Source organism: Vipera berus (assembly GCF_964194415.1).
Source record: "Vipera berus genome assembly, chromosome: 9".
NCBI lineage: Eukaryota > Metazoa > Chordata > Lepidosauria > Squamata > Viperidae > Vipera > Vipera berus.
Genome location: NC_138212.1, coordinates 2,097,051 through 2,115,638, shown reverse-complemented (window position 1 = coordinate 2,115,638; position 18,588 = coordinate 2,097,051). Strand labels below are relative to the sequence as shown.

Sequence of the window (18,588 nt, the reverse complement as noted above, 5' to 3'; positions counted from 1 at the left end):
CTCTTTTTCAATGCCATTGTAACTTCAAAGTCACTAAATGAATTTTTGTAAATTGAGGACTACTCGTAAATAATTCAGTAACAGATCTGCCTCAAAATCACCCATTTCAGTGTGTGTGTGTGTGTGTGTGTGTGTGTGTGTATACACATACATACCCACACACTGTAAAGCCCTGATTGTAAAAAAAAAAATTAATAGCATTGGGAAAAAAAGGGGGATTGGACACCCCAATTAATTCCTTTGTGGCCACTGTTATCCACAAAACTGCACTATTGAGGATGCAGATATTTGCATCTTTGGACTTCTTAAAGAATTAAAGGACTTAAGTCAACATCCCATCAAAGTTATAGACACGGATCCCATTATAAAGGATAGGGAACCAGGAAACATTGAACCCCAAGCTGAGGAAAGGTCATATTTTAAAAGGTTACACGCAAAATGAAACCAGTGTGTTTAATTGACTTTTCCAGAATCCACCTGATAAGTGTCTCTTGGCTGGGCGAAAAAAGCCTCCCAGCCCCACCGAGAGTGTAGCAAAATGTACTCCGTTTGTGCGATTGCAGACACGGGGACAACTTTCAAGGCTGTGCAGAAGCTGACCAGAGACGGCAATCAAACTCTTGAGGAAAAGTGAGAGTAGGAGGACACTTTCACAGCCTGGAGCTGGTGATGCCCTTTGCGGCTGTCTCCCGGTCCCTCTGGGACGATTCTTCTTAGGCTGGTTGGGAAAACTCATTTTGGGTGGGGAGGAACCAGGAGGAGGACAGTCAGAACAACTTTAACAATGGTCCACTCCTGTCCATTACTCGTTTTAGGGATGACCACCGCCAGGGCCGAGGCGAGCACTTTAGCCCCAGTTCTTCCGCTCAAGAGGTTTCTTCTCTGTAGTCCTCGCGTTTGCCCTTCGCTATCACTCAGGGCCAGACTGCCATGAACTCTAGGGGGACGGGCGGGATGGGAGGGGGGCAGGATTCAAGGAAAAGGGAAAGTAAGTCCCACTGGATTCCACCCCCCCCCCCCCCAGATGCAGTTTCAAGGTCGACCGGTTGGGAACGGAATCTAGCTGCGTGCCAAAGCGACTGTCCTGCAAACATTTGAATTTGACTGGCCATTTTTTTTGGGAGGGGGAGGGGGTAGTAGTCAGCATGGGGAGGTACCTAAAGGAAGGAAAGTTAAAGACTTGGGGATTTCGGCGTGCAATTTTCAGTTCTGGCTTTGCACTCCTGTAAGTTCACTTAACCTTTAGTTAACTATCCCTTTATAAACAATTGGCAGTAACGATTGTTCCTTCTGGGAGGCTCAAGCTGAGGCAGGTCTGACATTTAAGGCACTTCAGGTCTAGCGGCCCAAGTCCCCAGTAACTCAGCCTTTCCCCAGATGTAGGCCGAGCTGGAAACGTCATCCAGCCCAGGAGAAGACAAGAAAGGCCCACGGTCAATCCCTCTCCAACTGCTCCACCCCCACCCTTTCCAGAGGCTTGTGGGACTCAGTCGAGTTGACGGCCCCCTGAAGCAGGCCGGAACCAGAGGCAGGCAGGGCCCTGTCTTTGGGCTTGTAAACAAAGTTGACACGGCTCTCTCTTTGGAGCAGCTCTGCGCGGATCCTCTGCGGGTAGCTGTCCTCCGCTAAGAGTTGCGTGCCGTTGTCCAACACCAAGAAAAGGCCGTAGGCGGCACCGTCAGAGACGCCGTACTTCTCCGCACAGGCTGCACAGACTGACGCCGTGGTCATGTCGGGCGGAACCGGGATGGTCTTCTGGTTATTGAAGAGTTCGTGGAAGGAGATGTAAAGGATGTGCTGAAAAGAAGGAGAGATCTTGGAGATCACAGCGTTCCAGCGATGGGCTCAAAGCCACAAGGCAGCCCCCATGCATGGACCGAGCTCTGTGGGAAAGGGTCAAATGCCAGGAATGGCGGAGAGAAAGAGGAGGAGGGCAGGAGATGGATGCACTCTGTTCCAGTGGGGGCGCCATTGGAAGACCAGTAGGAAGACCAGTAGGGATCACCATGGGGAACATCTATCTACAGGGGTACCTCGGGACTCAAAGCTTGCCAAATGTGGTACTCAGCACATTTGGATGCAAAAAAAAAAGTTGTCCCAGTACTCATCTTTGTTTGACGCACTACAAAAGGAAGTGGGGGGACATCCGCAGAGGGCGGACAGGAAGTTGGCCAGGCTGGGAAGTCGCTGACATAGGAAAAGGGACAGATAGAAGTCCAAAACAAAGGGTCACAGGGTAAGTCACAGGGTTTGTTTGCTACTCGTCCGATTTAGCATTCGCTGCGCCTCCAGGAACCCATGAAGCACGAATACCAAAGTCCCACTGCACGTGGTTGACAATGACTCGATGACACACAAATCAGTCAGAATGTAGACTGTGGGCAGCTACAACGAGGTCATAAACAGTGGAGGTGCAAATAGAACGGACTTAAACCCAGGCAGGGTGAGGGGGTGCCTTGGTTGAAGCCATGAAGCAGAGCATTGTATGAACCAGATCAGAGGGGGGGGGGAAATGGATGGGGGCTGTAGTCCAGGCCACCCCGGGACAATATGGCGAGGATGCTAACGTGTGCAGAAATCAGGAGAACACGCATGACAGGGAACAATTCAGAATGTAACCCGGGTTATGCTTAATTCTGCATAAGCCTCTGTCTAAACCAGTGTTTCTCAACTTTGGCAACTTTAAGAGGGGTGGACTTCCAACTCCCAGAATTCCCCTCTTAAAGTTGCCAAAGTTGAGAAACACTGGTCTAAACCACGGTTAGCGTGACACCAACCCAGGACCTGCTCCACAGGAACCAACGGCCAAAATAAGACAGCAGCCACAGCCGACCAGTTATTTTTCTAGGACGTTTTGCTCTGCCTTTCCGTCTTTCGAGTTTCTCTTCTCACCTGCCTCCCACCCTCACCTGCAAATTGCGGCGATGGTGGTGGTGGATGGTGCGTCGGCGATGCCACTGGTGGATGGAGCGCTGGGCCTCCACGCTGATCTGCCTGGTGATGGTAAAAGCCGCCTGGAAGTTTTCAATGTGGTAGAGACCCCCGAACCAGGTGGTGAGGTAGTAGCCCCCTAGAACGCAGGAGGGGAAGGAAAGGAGGATATGAATGTGGGAACACAGGAAAAGTTGAGGAATAAACTTGGGGTGACAGTTCAAACGTTTTTGAAGGACGTTTTGCAAGACTTGGTTAAGCCAACTTCCAGCCAAGTCTTGTGCATTTCTTGTTCTCCTCTCTCATCAGCCAAGCAGCTGCAGGTAACCAAATGCACTTCAAAGTGCAACAGGGCACTCTGAGTGACCCCGAGGCTTTCCTACAGAAAAGTACAATCTTTATTTTATTTATTTATTCGAATTTTAAGCCACTTTTCTTACTTTAAATAATTCAAGGAGGCAAGCATACCTAATACTCCTTCCTATTTTCCCCACAACAACCACCTTGCGAAGTAGGTTGGGCTGAGAGACTGAGGGACTGGCCCAAAGTCACCCAACCAGCTTTCTTGGTTAAAGTCGGACTAGAACTCACCATCTCCTGGTGATTGGCCCAAAGTCACCCAGCCAGCTTCCATGCCCAAGGCAGGAATATCACTCACCATCTCCTGGCAATTAGCCCTAAATCATCCAGCCAGCTTTTAGGCCTAAATCAGGACTAGAACTCACTGTCTCCTGGTGATTGGCCCAAAGTCACCCAGCCGACTTTCATTAAACATTTATAAGTACCTCTAAGCCTTAGCAAGAATTTAAGATGATCTCCTAAAGGCTAGTGGGGGAAAACTCTTCCTTGGAAACAGATCCAGCTTCAACCCAGCCAACTACCCTACCTTCTCCCTGCAGCTGACTGGGATCCATTAATTCCATCATGTACTCCACATCCAACTGTACAGACGCCACATCGCAGCGCACCAGCACGTAGATCAGAACTGGCAGGAAGTCATCGGCACCAAAGGGCTCTTCCAAAAATAGAAAGCAAAGGCACGTTATGGGGAAGGGTAGGAGACCTCGGAAGCAGCCCAGGGATGAAGGAAGAGGCCGAAGCTGCTTGGCAATATCTATCTATATCTATATCTATATCTATATCTATATCTATATCTATATCTATATCATCTATCTATCTTCAGTTGTTAAGTGAGATATTGGTTAAATGAGTTTTGCCCCATTTTATGACCTTTCTCACCACAGTCGTTCAATGAATCCCTGCAGCTGGTAAGTAAAATGGGTCGTTAAGGGAACCCGGCTTCCCCGTTGACTTTGTTTCTCAGGAGGTCGCCAAAGGGGACCACGTGACCCCGGGGACGCTGCGACCGTTACAAATATGAACCGGTTGCCAAGCGTCCAAATTCTAATCGGGGGTGATGCTGGAAAGGTCGTTAAGTTGTAAGTCACTTTTCCCGTTGTGACTTTGAATGGTCACGAACTTTGAACTGTTGTCAGTCGAGGACTACTTTTATTTATTTATCTCCCACTTTTGTTACTGTAACCTTCCCCTGCTTTACCCCCCACCCCCGTCCCTATAAATGGTCAGAGAATTAGACACGCAGTAGCTGAACTGAACGGAGGCCTCCTACCTGCCTTCTCACAGTGGAGGTTCATGGCCTCGTAAAGCATCTTGCAGATCTTCAGCATCTGAGTCTCCTTCTTCTTGGGCGAGTAGGCCTGGTGCAGGAGACTCAGCTTGGCCTGGATACGCTCCAGGCACGCCCCGTCGGGCACCCCGGCCAGCACGCCGAGCTCTTCCAAGCTTTGCTGGCTCAGGATCAACTGATTTTCACGCAAACAGTTCAGAGAGCCATCGCGAGTGTGGAAGTCCAGCAACTGGGCATAAATCGTATCCCGCAGCGGCTTCAGGATGCACTTGTAGAGAGCGTCTTCCACCACGGAACCTGGCCCAAAAGAAGAATAACAGAATATCAGAGCTGGAAGGGACCTTGGAGGTCATCTAGACCAACCCCCTTCTCAGGCAGGAAACCCTATAACATTTCAGACAAATGGCTGTCCAGTCTCTTCTAAAAAAACTTCCAGTGTTGGAGCGTTCACAGCTTCTGGCGGCAGGTTGTTCCACTGGTTAGTTGTTCTAACTGTCAGGAAGTTTCTCCTTAGTTCTAGGTTGCTTCTCTCCTTGATGGGTTTCCATCCGTTGCTTCTTGTCCTGCCTTCAGGGGCTTTGGAGAACAAGTGGACCCCCTGCTCTTCTTTGTAGCAGCCCCTTAAATGTTGGAAGACTGCTTATTATGTCACCCCTAGTCCTTCTTTTCATTAAACTAGACATACCTAATTCCTGGTCATTCTCTTGACCAGTCCCCCAAGGTCAAGAGAATGACTTTGGAGCCAAATGGTGGGCCCTTGGGTCTTAGGGACTAGCACCTTAGGCAACGGCTGCAAACCAACTTCATCTGTCTAACTCATATTATGCAAGATGGAGCAGCCTTTTGACCTAGAAAGGTAGCAGCTAACATTTTCGGAGGGGTCAAGAGCAACAAACTGGATAGGGCCCCATCACATCTGTAGATAGGACTGACATTTTCAATATTTTGAGAAAGATCCCTAGCTTTTCCAATGTTGGTATGCTTATTTTATGTGCTTCATTGCTATTCTGATATACTTTCACTGGCTACAGGTTGCCCAGCCCTGCTTTGCTGTAGTGCAGTCTCTCAAACTTATCAACTTTAACAGGGGTGGACTTCAACTCCCAGAATCCCCCAGCGAGTGAAAGGTTGAGGAACTCTGGTGGAAAGTGTTAATTCAGTTTGTAAATCACAGAGTTTAGCTTCACGGGAATCCAACCACCGGCGCCTTTTCAAGGCATCGTGGATCAAGCCAATCATGGCTTATGTAGGGATGTTCCGTCATCTGTTAACCTGCCTTTTTTGAGCTGAACAGGCCAAGGCTGAACCTGCAACCCCCTTTGTGCCAAACTGGGCTCAAGGGCTGCTGAGTCCAGAAAGCTCCCCCTACCCCCACCTTTGACCAGCTGCTTTGGAGAGTTACCAGAAGATAAAAGCCATTTGCATAAACATGACCTGAAAACCTTGTGGGAAACTAACACATGAAACCAACCAGGATTATCTGTTCTTAGACAAACACCTTAAAGCTGGAATTTAATTTTCAGCCAAAGCCTTTTCCAATTTTTGAATAAAAGCCGCAGATGTGCAGGGGAATAAAAAAAAAGCTGCTCTTTTTTTTTTTTTAAATGTCTGTTTAGGAAAGCTCTTTTGGGATCTTGGTGCTCTCTGAGCCTGGTGGCTTTCTTGTAGATTTTTCATGACCCAACTAGGGAACATCATCAGTGCTAGAAGGAGGGGGGCTTGTGGAGAGGAGGAGGAGGAGGAGGAGGAGGAGGAGGAGGAGGAGGAAGAGGAGGAGGAGGACTGTGGGGTCCTAGATGCTCTCTGAGCCTGGTTACTTTCTTGTAGATGTTTCATGACCCAACTAGGAAACATCATCAGTGCTAGAAGGAGGGGGGCTTGTGGAGAGGAGGAGGATGACGACAACAACAATGACTGTGGGGTCCTAGATGCTCTCTGGCCTGGGTGGTTTTCTTGCAGATATTTTATAATCCAACTAGGGAACATCATCAGTGCTAGAAGGGAGTGAGGTTTGCTCTCTGCTTACAAACCCCACTCGCTTCTATTATGGTACCTAGCTGGGTAATGTTCCCTACTTGGGTCATGAAACATCTGCAAGGGAACCACCCAGCTCAGAGAGCACCCAGGACCCCACAGTCCTCCCTCCTTCTCTTCCACTCTGCAAAGCCACCTCCCTTCCAGCACTGATGACGTTACCTAGTTTGGGTCACGAAATGTCTGCAAGGGAACCACCAAGCTCAGGGAGCACCAAGGACCCCTCATTTTGACCCTCAGCTACAAATATTCTCCTTCATTGGTTTCTGGTCCTTCCCCCATCCCCGTCACATCCACCGCCCCAAACCTCTCCTTCAACTGTCAAAGCCACACACAGCGCTGTCTGCATCGCAACCCCGACCACAGACCAGGTTGATTTCCTAAGCAACCTAGCTTGTCAGCAGACGCTGTCGTAAACCTGCTGGAGCCCAGAATGGAAACCGCAGAAGTATTTTCAGTTGTTCAGAGACAGGGGAAGAGATATTTATGATCAGGTTTCTGGGAAACAGACCTGAGGGGGGTGAAAAATGGTCCTTTTTTCTGTGCCGTTCTAAGAGTCACTAAATGAACCGTCAAGGGCCACCTGTACACAGGGCAGAAACGGCCCGATCCTGCCAGCTGTTATTCAGCATCTCTGTTGTGCAGCCATCACCGCTATCCAAAATGGATCATTTTCAGATTTCCCCCCCCCAAATCTCTCAGAAGGCCCCGTTTCCCTACCGAGATCCAGTTCCTCGGCATCAGCGTATTCAGAGTAGGCGGTGCGCAGATCCGAGCTTTCGCACAGGTAGCACTTCAGGTTGCTGATCATCTGCCGCGTCTCCTGAAGCATGTCGGTGCTGGTGGGGTGCCGCGACCCGGCCCCCTGCTGCATGTGCTCCACGAAGTTCTGCACGAGGCCTCCCACGTCCGACGTGGGCTCCTGGACCAGCTCTTGCACCCGCTTGGCCACCCGGCGCTCGAGCGAGAGGAAGCCGGTGAGGGCACTGCTCATGGCCGAGAGACGGTGGAGTACCTTGTGGGTGAAGGTGGCCGAGGAGGGGCGCCGTCTCTTCTGCGGAGACGGGCTGGCGGGAGGGGCCCCCTCGCCTTCGTCCTCCACGCTGCTGATGGAGAGCGAATCCAGTTCCGGGATGAGAGGCAGCAACATGGAGTCGTTCAGCAACAAGGAATCGGACCGGGCCTTTTTCAAGCTGGGGAAAGCGTCGGCCGAGATGCCTTCTACCCAGGAGACGCGGTGGGGAGAACGGGTCTCCTTTTGGGGCAGACTAGGGGACCAGGGAGGCGCCTTGGTTTCTGAACTGTTCCAGGACGGTCTGCGAGGAAGGAAATCCCCTTGCCCGGAGGCTGAGCGGGACGGAGGGTCTGCGGGGAAGACAGGGGCAAGAAAGGAGTCCATGGGCAGATTAGCCCATCTGCCACCCAGAAGGCCAATTGGTCATATTACACAAAGAAGCTTTGCAGCTCAGGGTTGGACTGGGGGCTCCTTGGTGCTCTCTGAGCTTGGGGGGGGGTTTCCTTGCAGAGGTTTCGTGACCCAACTAGGGAACATCAGCAGTCCTAGAGTAGGGAGTGGGGTTTGTGATGTACAGGAGGAGGACAACAACTGTGGCTTCCCTGGTGCTCTCTGAGCTGGGCAGTTTTCTTGCAGAGGTTTCATAACCCAACTAGGTAGCATCATCAATGCTAGAAGGGAGGGGGGTTTGTGGAGGAGGAGGAGGAGGAGGAGGAGGCGATGGCATCCTTAGTGTTCCCTGAGCTTGGTGGTTTTCTTGCGAACATTTCATTACCAAAGTAGGTAATGTCATCAGTGCTACAGCTGGCACTGATGAGGTTCCCTAGTTTGGTCATGAAACGTCTGCAAGGCAACCACCAAGCTCAGAGAGCACCAAGGACCCCACAGTTTGACCCGGAGCTACAAAGGTTCTCTTCTATTGGTACACAATGCTGCCAAGGAGCAGGAGAACCGGGGGAGGGCAAGATCTTTATACTGACGACCCAGACAGCTGCCCGTATCTTACCTTTCCCCACCTTCTCCTCCTCCTCCTCTTCCTGAGACTTGAGACGTTCCCGACTAACTGGGGCTTCTTGCCTTGCTGAGCCGTTGGCGAGAGGCAGGGATCCCCCCCTGCCTCTCGAGTGGTACAGGCCAGGGTCCAGGTCGAGCCATTCGATGTCGCTGTGCACGGAAAGGAAGAGCGGGTTCACGATGCAGAGGGCGGCGTCCTCAGACGTCACGCGGATGGAGCAGGAGGGCTGCTTGGATTTCAGCAGGTCCTCGCTGGGTTCCATGCCGCTGGCGCCTGCTTCGTCTGAGCCCAGGCCGTTGGCAGGATTAAGAGGCATGGCCCAGAACGCTGTGCATGGGGGGAAAAACAAAAAACAGGAAATGGAGAACAGGGGCTTTTCAGGGGCTTCCGCGGGAGGGTTAAGCAACCCGAATTGGCAAACTCTCCCCAAATACCAGAGCAGAATTGGGGGGCGGGGGGGTTATTCTCACTCACTTGGACCCAAGGTAGCCACTGCATCTAAATCAGCTCTGCCGGGAAGCTGAAAGAGGTGGGGGACCCTGAGCAAACAGGGCAGGATATCCCTGCAAGAGAAGCAGAGTTACAAAAATGACAGCCGCTCTTCTGGGCTGCCTTTTCCCCTTTATTTATTATTCAGTTATCCGTTGAATTTCTATGCTGCCCGTCTCCAGTACAAGCTGACTCTGGGTGGCTTACAAACGATAGAAACAAGTAAAAAAACAGTTAAGGGATTAAAAGGTTAAAATGAGCCATTCAAGATTAAAACTTTGCACCGTGGCGGCCGTTTTAAAGTAGAGGCCTCCTAGCCATCTATTTTGGTGTGTGTGTGTGTGTGTGTGTGGTCTGAGATTTCTTTCCTATACCTACATGCTTCCCCAAAGCCTGCCCAAACCTCCTCTTTTGACTCACTGGGAAGGTCTTCCAGGGAACCGAAATATTTGGGAAAGGGAAGATGCTAGGAGCCTGCCCTTGGATCTCGGGAAATATCTGGCGCTTAGCAAATTAATTAAGGTCACAATTCAGCACCCAAAGGTTTCCCCCCCCACCCCCAGCCCACTTCAAGACCACCACCTCCCTCTCTCTGGTGCTCACCTGCTCACAAAATGAAAGCCAATCAGTTCCAAAAGGTTTCTGAAGTACAACTGAGAACCTTTGAGGTGAATGGCTGCTGAGAAAGAAAGAAAGAAAGAAAGAAAGAAAGAAAGAAAGAAAGAAAGAAAGAAAGAAAGAAAGAAAGAAAGAAAGAAAGAAAGAAAGAAAGAAAGAAAGAAAGAAACATTTGTTTAGTGACCATTTGAAGTGACAGCGGCGTTGAAAAAAGTGACTTCTGATCATTTTTCCCCACTTAACAACCGTTGCAGCATCCCTGTGGTCACGTGATCAAAATCCAGACGCTTGGTAACTGACTCATGTTTATGACGGTCGCAGTGTCCCCGGGGTCCTGTGATCCCCTTTTGCGACCTTCTGACACGCAAAGTCAAGAGGGAAGCCAGATCCACTTTGCAACCATATTAACAACTGCAGTGATTCACTTAACAGTTAGGGCAAGAAAGGTCACAAGATGGGTGGAAATTCACTTAACAGCTGTCTTGCTTAGCAACAGAAACTTTGGACTACCTGTAGGTGATTGCCATTGGAGGGGGGGGGGAAACAAAGGAATGGTTCATCTTTGGCTGGCGATTACTAATGAGGGCACATGCTTTATAATCAGAATAACCTCTTCCCATTTTTTTTTCACAATTTCCAACTGAAGGTAAAGTGGAAAAAGAGAAGAGAGTCTGGAAAATGACTTGCACGATGCCCCAACAGCCTGACTCAACAGCTCCCTTGGTTGATTGGGACATATCCGTAGGTCACAAGAGAGCTTCTGGAAGGCATAAGCAAGTCTGAAATTCAACTGCTGAGACTTCTGGTCTGAAAAAAAGGATCTCGGGGCCCAGATCATCTCAGGAAGAGGTAATCAACCTCAGCTGGGGAAAAAAAAATTATTGAACCAAGTGGGATGGATGGATGGATTGGGTCGTGGGGAGATCCAAGCCTAGAACTAAGGAGAAATTTCCTGACAGGGAGAACGATTCATCGATGCAACAGCCTTCAGAAGTTGTGGGTGCTGCATCACTGGAGGCTTTCAAGAAAAGACTGCACAACCATTTGGCCGGGATGAAATAAGGGACTCCTGCCTTGAGCAGGGTGTGTGTGTGTGTGTGTGTGTGTGTGTGTGTGTGTGTGTCCCTTCCAGCCTTAAGATTCTGATTCTATGTTTTTGTGCATGTTCTCCATGTACTTCCTTCCTTCAGGGCAGGGATAAGGATCCTGAAAACTCTGTTTTTCATATGGCAAGACCCTCCTCTTTTGAAAGCATCGAGGCTTCCTTCTATATTGAAGCAAGAAACACAGAAGCTGTAGTGTAAGCTTTCCAATAAATATTAAAATAGTTTAAAAAAGTCTACAGTGTCAAGGATCTTTTGATAGCGGATGGTATAAACAGCTGAATGCTGCATGTAAAATAAAATAGCTTTGAGAACATAGATGGACACGATCAGATCTTTATTACCTAATCCCGTAGCCTGTTCTTACAGTGGTCAAGCAACCTGGTCATCTCCCAGCAGATGGCCTTCAGGGACAGTCCCAAGGACATCAAGATCAAGAGCTGTTTTATATTCTCTGGGAAATTCTACAAATTACTCCCTTTTTAAAAGCCAGATAAACTGGTCCGCAGCACCGCATCTCTGAGTCACAAATTCAAGCCGAAGCTTAATTGTGCATTGTGTAAAAAAATAAAAAAAAATAAAATAAATCCTTTTCTCTGCCCCGATTCTTCCCGGATTCAATTTCCCAGCATGATTTATAGTTCTAGTACGGGTAGTTCTCAACCTACGATGACAACAGAGCCTCAAATTGATGTTGCTAAGCGAGACGTAACAAACGTCTCTAAAGTAGAACCGCCCCCCCCTCCCTGACGTGGACCCCCTGCCTTTCTTCCTCACAGTGAGAAAGTCGCTTCTCGCCCTTGCTCACTTCTTTCAGTTTACTCGGGAAGAATCTGCCAGAGACAGAAACCAGCTCTATATATCCAGCACACGGCTTTCCCTAGAAGCAAGCTAGGATAACAAATACCGGCTTAGCATCAGGAAGGATTCCTCACCTGTGGTTCAGCCCGGAGACGGGGAACACCAAGTTCAGGGGAAGCAGAGGATGAAACAACCCGAGCCGGGGAACGCAGGGGGGAAAAGTTAGCGCCAAGGGCCGGTCTCTTGGTCAAGAATCTAAGGAGGCTGCCAGTTAACAAGGCGAGCGCGCGCCCTGCGAGAACTGGCCCTTGTGAGCTTCTCCAAAGTACTTCCCTTTTTTAAGTAGAAGGAAGTGAGGTTTTGAAATTCCCCAGAAGAGACGAGATGAGCGTTGAGGTCCAGCAACTGGGGCAAGGAAGTGAAGATCAGCAGTTCAAGCATGGACATTTCCTATTTCCCACACTTCTGATTCTCATCGTGAGATCGAGCAGGGAAGTGAAATTCTGGGGGGCTGCCAGAGAAGGAAGGTCTCCAGACTCCTGGTTTCTCCTCTGCGTGTCCAGCTCTAGAACCCCGGAAGCGTTAAGACCGATTCGGAGCCTTTATTCATGCAGCCTCCTCGTGGGAAAGGAAGCCAAAAGGGTTAAGACCGTGGGGGTCCCTGGGGCCTGCTCAGCTTGGTAGTTTGGCGGCAGACGTTTCATCACCAAGCCAGGTAACATCGTCAGTGTGGTGACGTTACCGAGTTTGGTAATGAAACGTCTGCAAGAAAACTACCAAGCTCAGAAAGCACCAAAGACCCCACAGTTCTCCTCCTCCTTCTCCTCCCCCACTTCACAACCCCCTCCCTTCTAGCAATGAAGATGTTCCCTGGTTGGATAATGAAACGTCTGCAAAAACCTAGCAAGCTCAGAGAGCACCAACGACCCCACAGTCTCCTCCTCCTCCACATAAACACACCCTCTTCTAGCACTGAAGATGTTCCCTAGTTGGGTCATGAAACGTCTGCAAGAAAACCACCCAGCTCAGAGAACACCAAGGAGTCCACCGTCCTCCTCCTTCCACCCCCACCCCCTCCTCCTCCCCCCTACCCCCCTTTCTAGCACTGAAGATGTTCCCTAGTTGGGTCATGAAACGTCTGCAAGGAAACCACCCAGCTCAGAGAGCCCCGAGGAGCGCAGTCTCTTTCTCCTCCTCCTCCTCCTCCCCATAACCCACCCCCTCTTATAGCACTGATAATTCTACCTAGCTAGGTAGTGAAACATCTGCAAGAAAAGAATCAAACTCAGACAGCACTAAAGACCCACAGTCCTCCTCCTCCTGCCCTTCACAACTCCCCCCCCGCCGCCTTTCTAGCACTGATGATGTTACCTAGCTGGGTCATGGAACGTCTGCAAGGAAGCCACCGAGCTCAGAGAGCAGCAAGCGCCCCTCAGTTCAGCCCCGAGCTTCAAATATTCTCTTCCAACGTTAAGACTGTCTGAATATGTTTTTTAGCACTGGTTTGAAAATACAGCTTAATGCTGTATTGTTCCATGAGATTGCCACATGTCCCTCTTCACCTCCCAGGGGTAGAAGGCTCAAGTACCAAAGCAACTCACCTGGACAGTCTTCAAGAGGGAAAAGGTCAACAACCTTATTGTCACTTTCAGGTAACCGGACGTAAAGTGTCTTGACGGCGTCATTCCCATTTGTAGCAACGATGAACGACTGGAAGAGGTGAAAATGGAGACAGCAGGGTTGCTGGAAAATCACATCACAAAGCAAAACTATAACCATCTCCCAAACACCCATTTCTCTCACCCTTTCAGTAGGATTTATATTTGTTAAAATGTTTATGCAACCCATCTCCCTGTGACAGCCACTCTGGGAGGCTTACATTGTAATAAAAAGGTAAAAACGATAAAGCTGAGTGATTAAAATTAAGAGGATTAAATAGGAAGCTAAAAGCCAAAAGAATGGGTGATGTGGGAGTGCTATCTTCCCTCTATTCCCTACTCCCTCTATTCAAGCCGGACAGTGATTAATATTGATATGTTACTTAGATGTAAGGGTGCAGGGCTATGCATATGTTGCATATGGTACGTTTAAATGTGTGTTATGTATGTGTACACTTTGAGGGCCAGCAACTAAATTTCATTTTTAATGTGTGTCTTTGTGCCCACAATAAAAAAAGACAATAAAGGTTATCTATCTATCATCTATCTATCATCCATCTATCATCCATCCATCTATCTATCTATCTATCTATCTATCTATCTATCTATCTATCTATCTATCTATCTATCTATCTATCTATCTATCTATCTATTCTATCTATCCCCTCTGTAAGGAATAAAAATCCTTCCATTCCTCACCATCCAGTCAGAGCTGAAGAAGCAAAACATCTTGAGAGAAAAAAGAGAAAGTCCAGTTGCCTCTTGAAAAAACACCTTTGGGACAAAGCAACCTATCATCCCCCTCAATCATCAACTGCCACTGGTAGCTAGGGGAGGATGGGAAGTGTAATCCAGCAGATATAGAAGATGTTAGCGAGATTTAATTTAATTTCCTACCCTTTCAAATCTGTGTACTAGAAGCCATAAAACAGGCCTGGCAAGTAAACTCAGGAACAGGCAGTCCTTGACTTACCACCATTAGTTTAGTGGCCATTCAGTTACAGGAGCACTTGAAAAAAGGGACTTGCGGCTGGTTTTTGCACTTAACGACCATTGCAGCATCCCCAGTCATGTGATCAAAATTCGGACACTTAAAAGACGGTTGCAGTGTCCTGGCGTCACGTAATCCCCTTTTTTGCGACCTTCTGACCAGCAAAACTCAATCAAGGGGAGAGCCAGGTTCACTTAACCACCCTGTTACTAATTTAACAACTGCAGCGGCTCACTTAGTGACTGTGGCAAGAAAGTGGGGCAAAACTCGACTTAACAAATGCCTCGCTTAGCCATGGAAATTCTGGGCTCAACTGTGGTCGTAAGCTGAGGACCACCTGTACAGAGGACACAATTGGCCCAGTCCCAACAAATCCGGAGTCCTCAGTTTTGCAGGAAAGAAACCCTGGGGTTTTTAGGCCTTCCGAAAAAGGGTCAGTTATTCACCCCCCGTCGGTGCAGCGAGAGCAGCTTCTTGACTTGCTCTGGCTGGACGTCCAGAAGCTCCCAAACGTCCCTCGTGGCCGAGAGCCTGTCCAGAAGTGGGGTGCGATGGCTGGGTTTCCCCCCTGCCGTCTTCTCTGACCTACAAAAGAGAAAACGCAAAGAAAGGAAGCCAAAGGCAGGCCAGTTGGCTTTTTGCTGCCAAAATAAACTCATATGCTAATTTTAATAAATGGAAGAAATAAATTTGGGTCATAGGTGGGATTTGCAAGAGGTCCCACTCGAGTCCCAGCAGGGGATGATTTTATTAAACCAGCCCAGCTTCTGCCATTGTTAAAGCAGAGTTTATGGCTCAGCTTGTGGTGTGACCCGGCTAACGGTTAATTTATTCAACGAAACAGTGTAACAGAATTAAAAGAGTAGGGAGGGACCTTGGAGGTCTACTAGTCCAACCCCCTGCTCAGGTAGGAAATCCTATCCCATTTCAGACAAATGGTTGTAAACAAACCACAATGGTTTTTTTTTAAATTCCATTTATATCCCGCCCTTCTCCGAAGACTCAGGGCGGCTTACAAGCTTAGCAGTAGCCTTCATTCTATGTATATGCCTGTTTATTAGGGCTTTCACACACACACCAAGCGGCATTATTACAAAGTCAGCTTAATTGCCCCCAACAATCTGGGTCCTCATTTTACCTACCTCGGAAGGATGGAAGGCTGAGTCAACCTTGAGCCTGGTGGGATGCGAACCTGCACTAATTGCAGGCAGCTGGTGTTACTTAAGGAGGCATTAGCCCACTGCTCCACCAAGGCTACTCTACTTTTATTTTTTTCATTTTTAAAAAAATATTTTTATTTCTTTCATATTGTGTTTTTATTTCCTGTAAGCTGCCCTGAGTGAGTATGAGGCAATATACATTTTCCAAATGAATAAATAAATAAATTCGATGCAGCCGAGGAAGTCAACCCAATATGCAATCTGGCTTTTTCCTGGGATAGGCAAATGGCTTAAAAGAAGCTGTCAGCAGAACTGCCTGGCCGTCCAGTGGGTGGTAGCCCCATCTCCTACGGAGAGTCCAGCCAAAATTTATTCCCGAGCTGAGATCACAGCAGCTTTTTACCCAGACACTACACCAGATCGAACGTGGCCGGTTCAGAAGTGACACAAGGTTGCCCTTGGATGTCCTACCATGTTTCTCGACATTGGCATTGAATGGACTCCAACTCCCAACATTCCCCTTTCTCCTTCCAGGAATTCTAGGAGTTGAAGTCCACACATCTTAACAGTTGTTGAGGTTGAGAAACACTGGCCTACAAGCTCTCCACAGAACCAACTGGGCAGATAGGCATGCCTCTTTCTTGACCCAGGCATGCCCACAGACCCTCTCCTTACCTAGAGCCTGCCCCTGTGTGCTCTTTGCTGGCGTCAACCATGATCTCCATCATTGCTCATTCCCACGAGACTCCGGTTAATCAGCAAGTCCTCTTCTCCTGATCAAACTTTCCAGACTGTTTTTTTTCTTTTGAGGGCTGGTCTCGGAATGTTCTCCTGGAGAAGCAGAAGAGGTCAGAGAGATGGATCTGGGCCCCAGGTTTCCAGGGGTGGGGGGAAAGATAGCTGCAGTGAAAGACACGTCCATGACCCAGGGCAGCTAAACAATGACCTGATGAAAGAGTGGCTTACTTGCGAGATGGGCGGCTGTACGAATAGGACAAGTCAATAAACAAAGAATTCTATGGATCAGTAGAGGAGAATATTTGTAGCTCAGGGTTGAAACGAGGAGTCCCAGTTGCTCTCTGAGACGCTTGCAGATGCTACATGACCCAAGCTAGGTAACATCATCAGTGCTAAAAGAAAGGGGGGGGAGGAGGAGGAGGAAAGTGGGGTCCTTCATGGTCTCTGAGCTTGGTGGTTTTCTTGCAGATATTTCCTTACCCAACTAGGCCACATCAGGGGGTCTGTTACTAGTTTGGGTAAGGAAATGAAAACAACCAAGTTCAAAGAGCATCAAGGACCCTTAATTCTATTTGAAACAACCAATGTATCTGTCAATAAATATTAATCATATACATTATAACGGATAGTAGATGCCTCCTGGCCTCCATCCACAGGAAACTAAGCCAATAAGCCCCACCCTCTTGAAAGCTCCCACCGTTCGGAGAAGTAATCATATGTACACACCTACATCTAAATGAAAGACGTTCAGGCTCCAGGGAAGCCTGCTTCAGAAGGACGTTTTCCCTTCCAAATGGCCTCTTCCTTTTCAGTGACTGCCTTAGTAGCTCAGACCAGATCTGGCTGCAAGGGAGACCCGCACCCACGTGCCTCTGTTAGCGGGCAAAATGGCGGACGGAGTTGATGCTCGGCTCGGAAAGGAAGACAAACATCCTGCTTGCAGAAGCCGGCACTCAGCAAAACGCCAAATGCATCCACACTGTTGTGCCAACAGTCATTTCTGGCCTTCCTCCCACACGTACGCCAAGTTCTAGGTGCATCTGAATATCTGCATCAAAAAAAATGTGATCGCTTCCAACAAACAAGCCAAGGCCCCCCCAGCAAAGGGGAATATTTTGTAGCTCCGGGTTGAAATGAGGGGGTCCTCGGCGCTCTTTGAGCTTGGCTGCTTTCTGGCAGAGGTTTCATTGCTCAAACTAGGTAGCCTCATCAGCACTGGCGATGTTACCTACTTTGGGTAATGAAACATCTGCAAGACAAGCAAACTCAAAGGAGACCACAATAAATCCAGCATTCATTCCCCCGAAACAGGATTCTACCTAAAGACATTTCGGTTAGCTTCCCTGAGGCTTGTTGGGGTAAGTAAATCTTTTCTCCTCAAGCCTGCCTATAACCTTCCTGATCAGAACTGAAGCCTGCAGTTCTGCTCAAAATGTCCCCCTCTACAGTTAGAAGATCTTACCATGCGATGGGCATGCAGAAAGGTGAAGTGCCAGCTACGAAATCTCTGTGCCAGCCGCCATTCACGGATCAGCAAAAGGTGAGTGAAGGAAGGCAGGGCTGACGCACTTCAGCTGTGGGAGACAAAGGCAGGGATGTGGTCAACACCTCTACCAATTGCCTTCACGTGGTTCTGGGGCCTCCGCCGTTCACTTCAAAGAAAGGCAGCTAGAGAGAAAACATAAAGCGCTCGTTAGAAAAACATTGGAGTAGATATGCTGGATCAGAAAAGAAAGCTAATTTAATCCAGGTTCCTCTTGCTCTTCGGTGGCCAACCAGCTGCTTCCGAGAAGCTCACAAATGAACGCACCACTTATGCTTCTCAGCAGTGGCCTTCAGTACTAGAGGTGATACGATACCATCAGGCTTAGCAGTTTTCAAGAGCCTTCCCCTTCTTGAATTTAAGATTTTATTTTTTTTCAAAGCCTTCCAACAGAGCCACCAGTCTTAGATCCGACAGATTCGTGATGTGCCACGAGAAAGAATTCTGGAAGAAAACCTCATGGCTGTGAGAAGCTGAAAGGCAAGAAGGAAGATTAGTTTGGGCAGACGCTCTCCAAGGTTAAAACTGAGGCCCCCAATGGAGCTGTTGAGGAGGTTGAGGCAGGTAGATGAACTTAAGAGAAGCCTTGGCCAGTCTCAGCAACTTTGTGTGGGTATGCTACTTGGGGATCGCTGGGAACCAAAGTCCACACATCTGAAAGAGGCCGAAATCGAGAAACGCTGACTTAGTGAAAGACGTGAATTGCACAAGGCTATCAGCACAAAAGCTCAAGAAGTTGGTGATGCTTCCAAAGGGAAAAGTGCTTTAAAAAGCAATTTTTTATTATTATTATTATTATTATTATTATTATTATTATTATTATTATTATTATTAATTATTATTA

General features: G+C 48.5%; 1 protein-coding gene across 8 annotated transcripts; it reads right to left on the bottom strand.

The window, feature by feature from the left end:
• Window positions 1-412: 412 nt before the first annotated feature.
• RINL (Ras and Rab interactor like) lies at window positions 413-18,517 on the bottom strand. 8 transcript variants are annotated; one of them, XM_081334236.1, is made up of 15 exons: window positions 18,012-18,517; window positions 17,664-17,869; window positions 16,928-17,249; window positions 16,430-16,593; window positions 16,139-16,294; window positions 14,750-14,888; window positions 13,256-13,397; window positions 9,736-9,811; window positions 9,118-9,206; window positions 8,635-8,970; window positions 7,334-7,978; window positions 4,562-4,876; window positions 3,818-3,946; window positions 2,910-3,070; window positions 413-1,797 (listed from the first exon to the last, which is right to left on the bottom strand). In XM_081334236.1, the coding sequence occupies exons 5-15, from the start codon at window positions 16,189-16,191 to the stop codon at window positions 1,435-1,437; spliced, it is 2,448 nt and encodes an 815-aa protein (XP_081190362.1). In that variant the 5' UTR covers window positions 16,192-16,294; window positions 16,430-16,593; window positions 16,928-17,249; window positions 17,664-17,869; window positions 18,012-18,517; the 3' UTR covers window positions 413-1,434. The 8 variants fall into 8 exon arrangements, with proteins under 8 accessions (XP_081190362.1, XP_081190364.1, XP_081190366.1 ...); XM_081334238.1 differs by having other exon boundaries at window positions 18,061-18,517; XM_081334240.1 differs by having other exon boundaries at window positions 9,736-9,808; window positions 17,664-18,517.
• Between the last annotated feature and the right edge of the window lie 71 nt (window positions 18,518-18,588).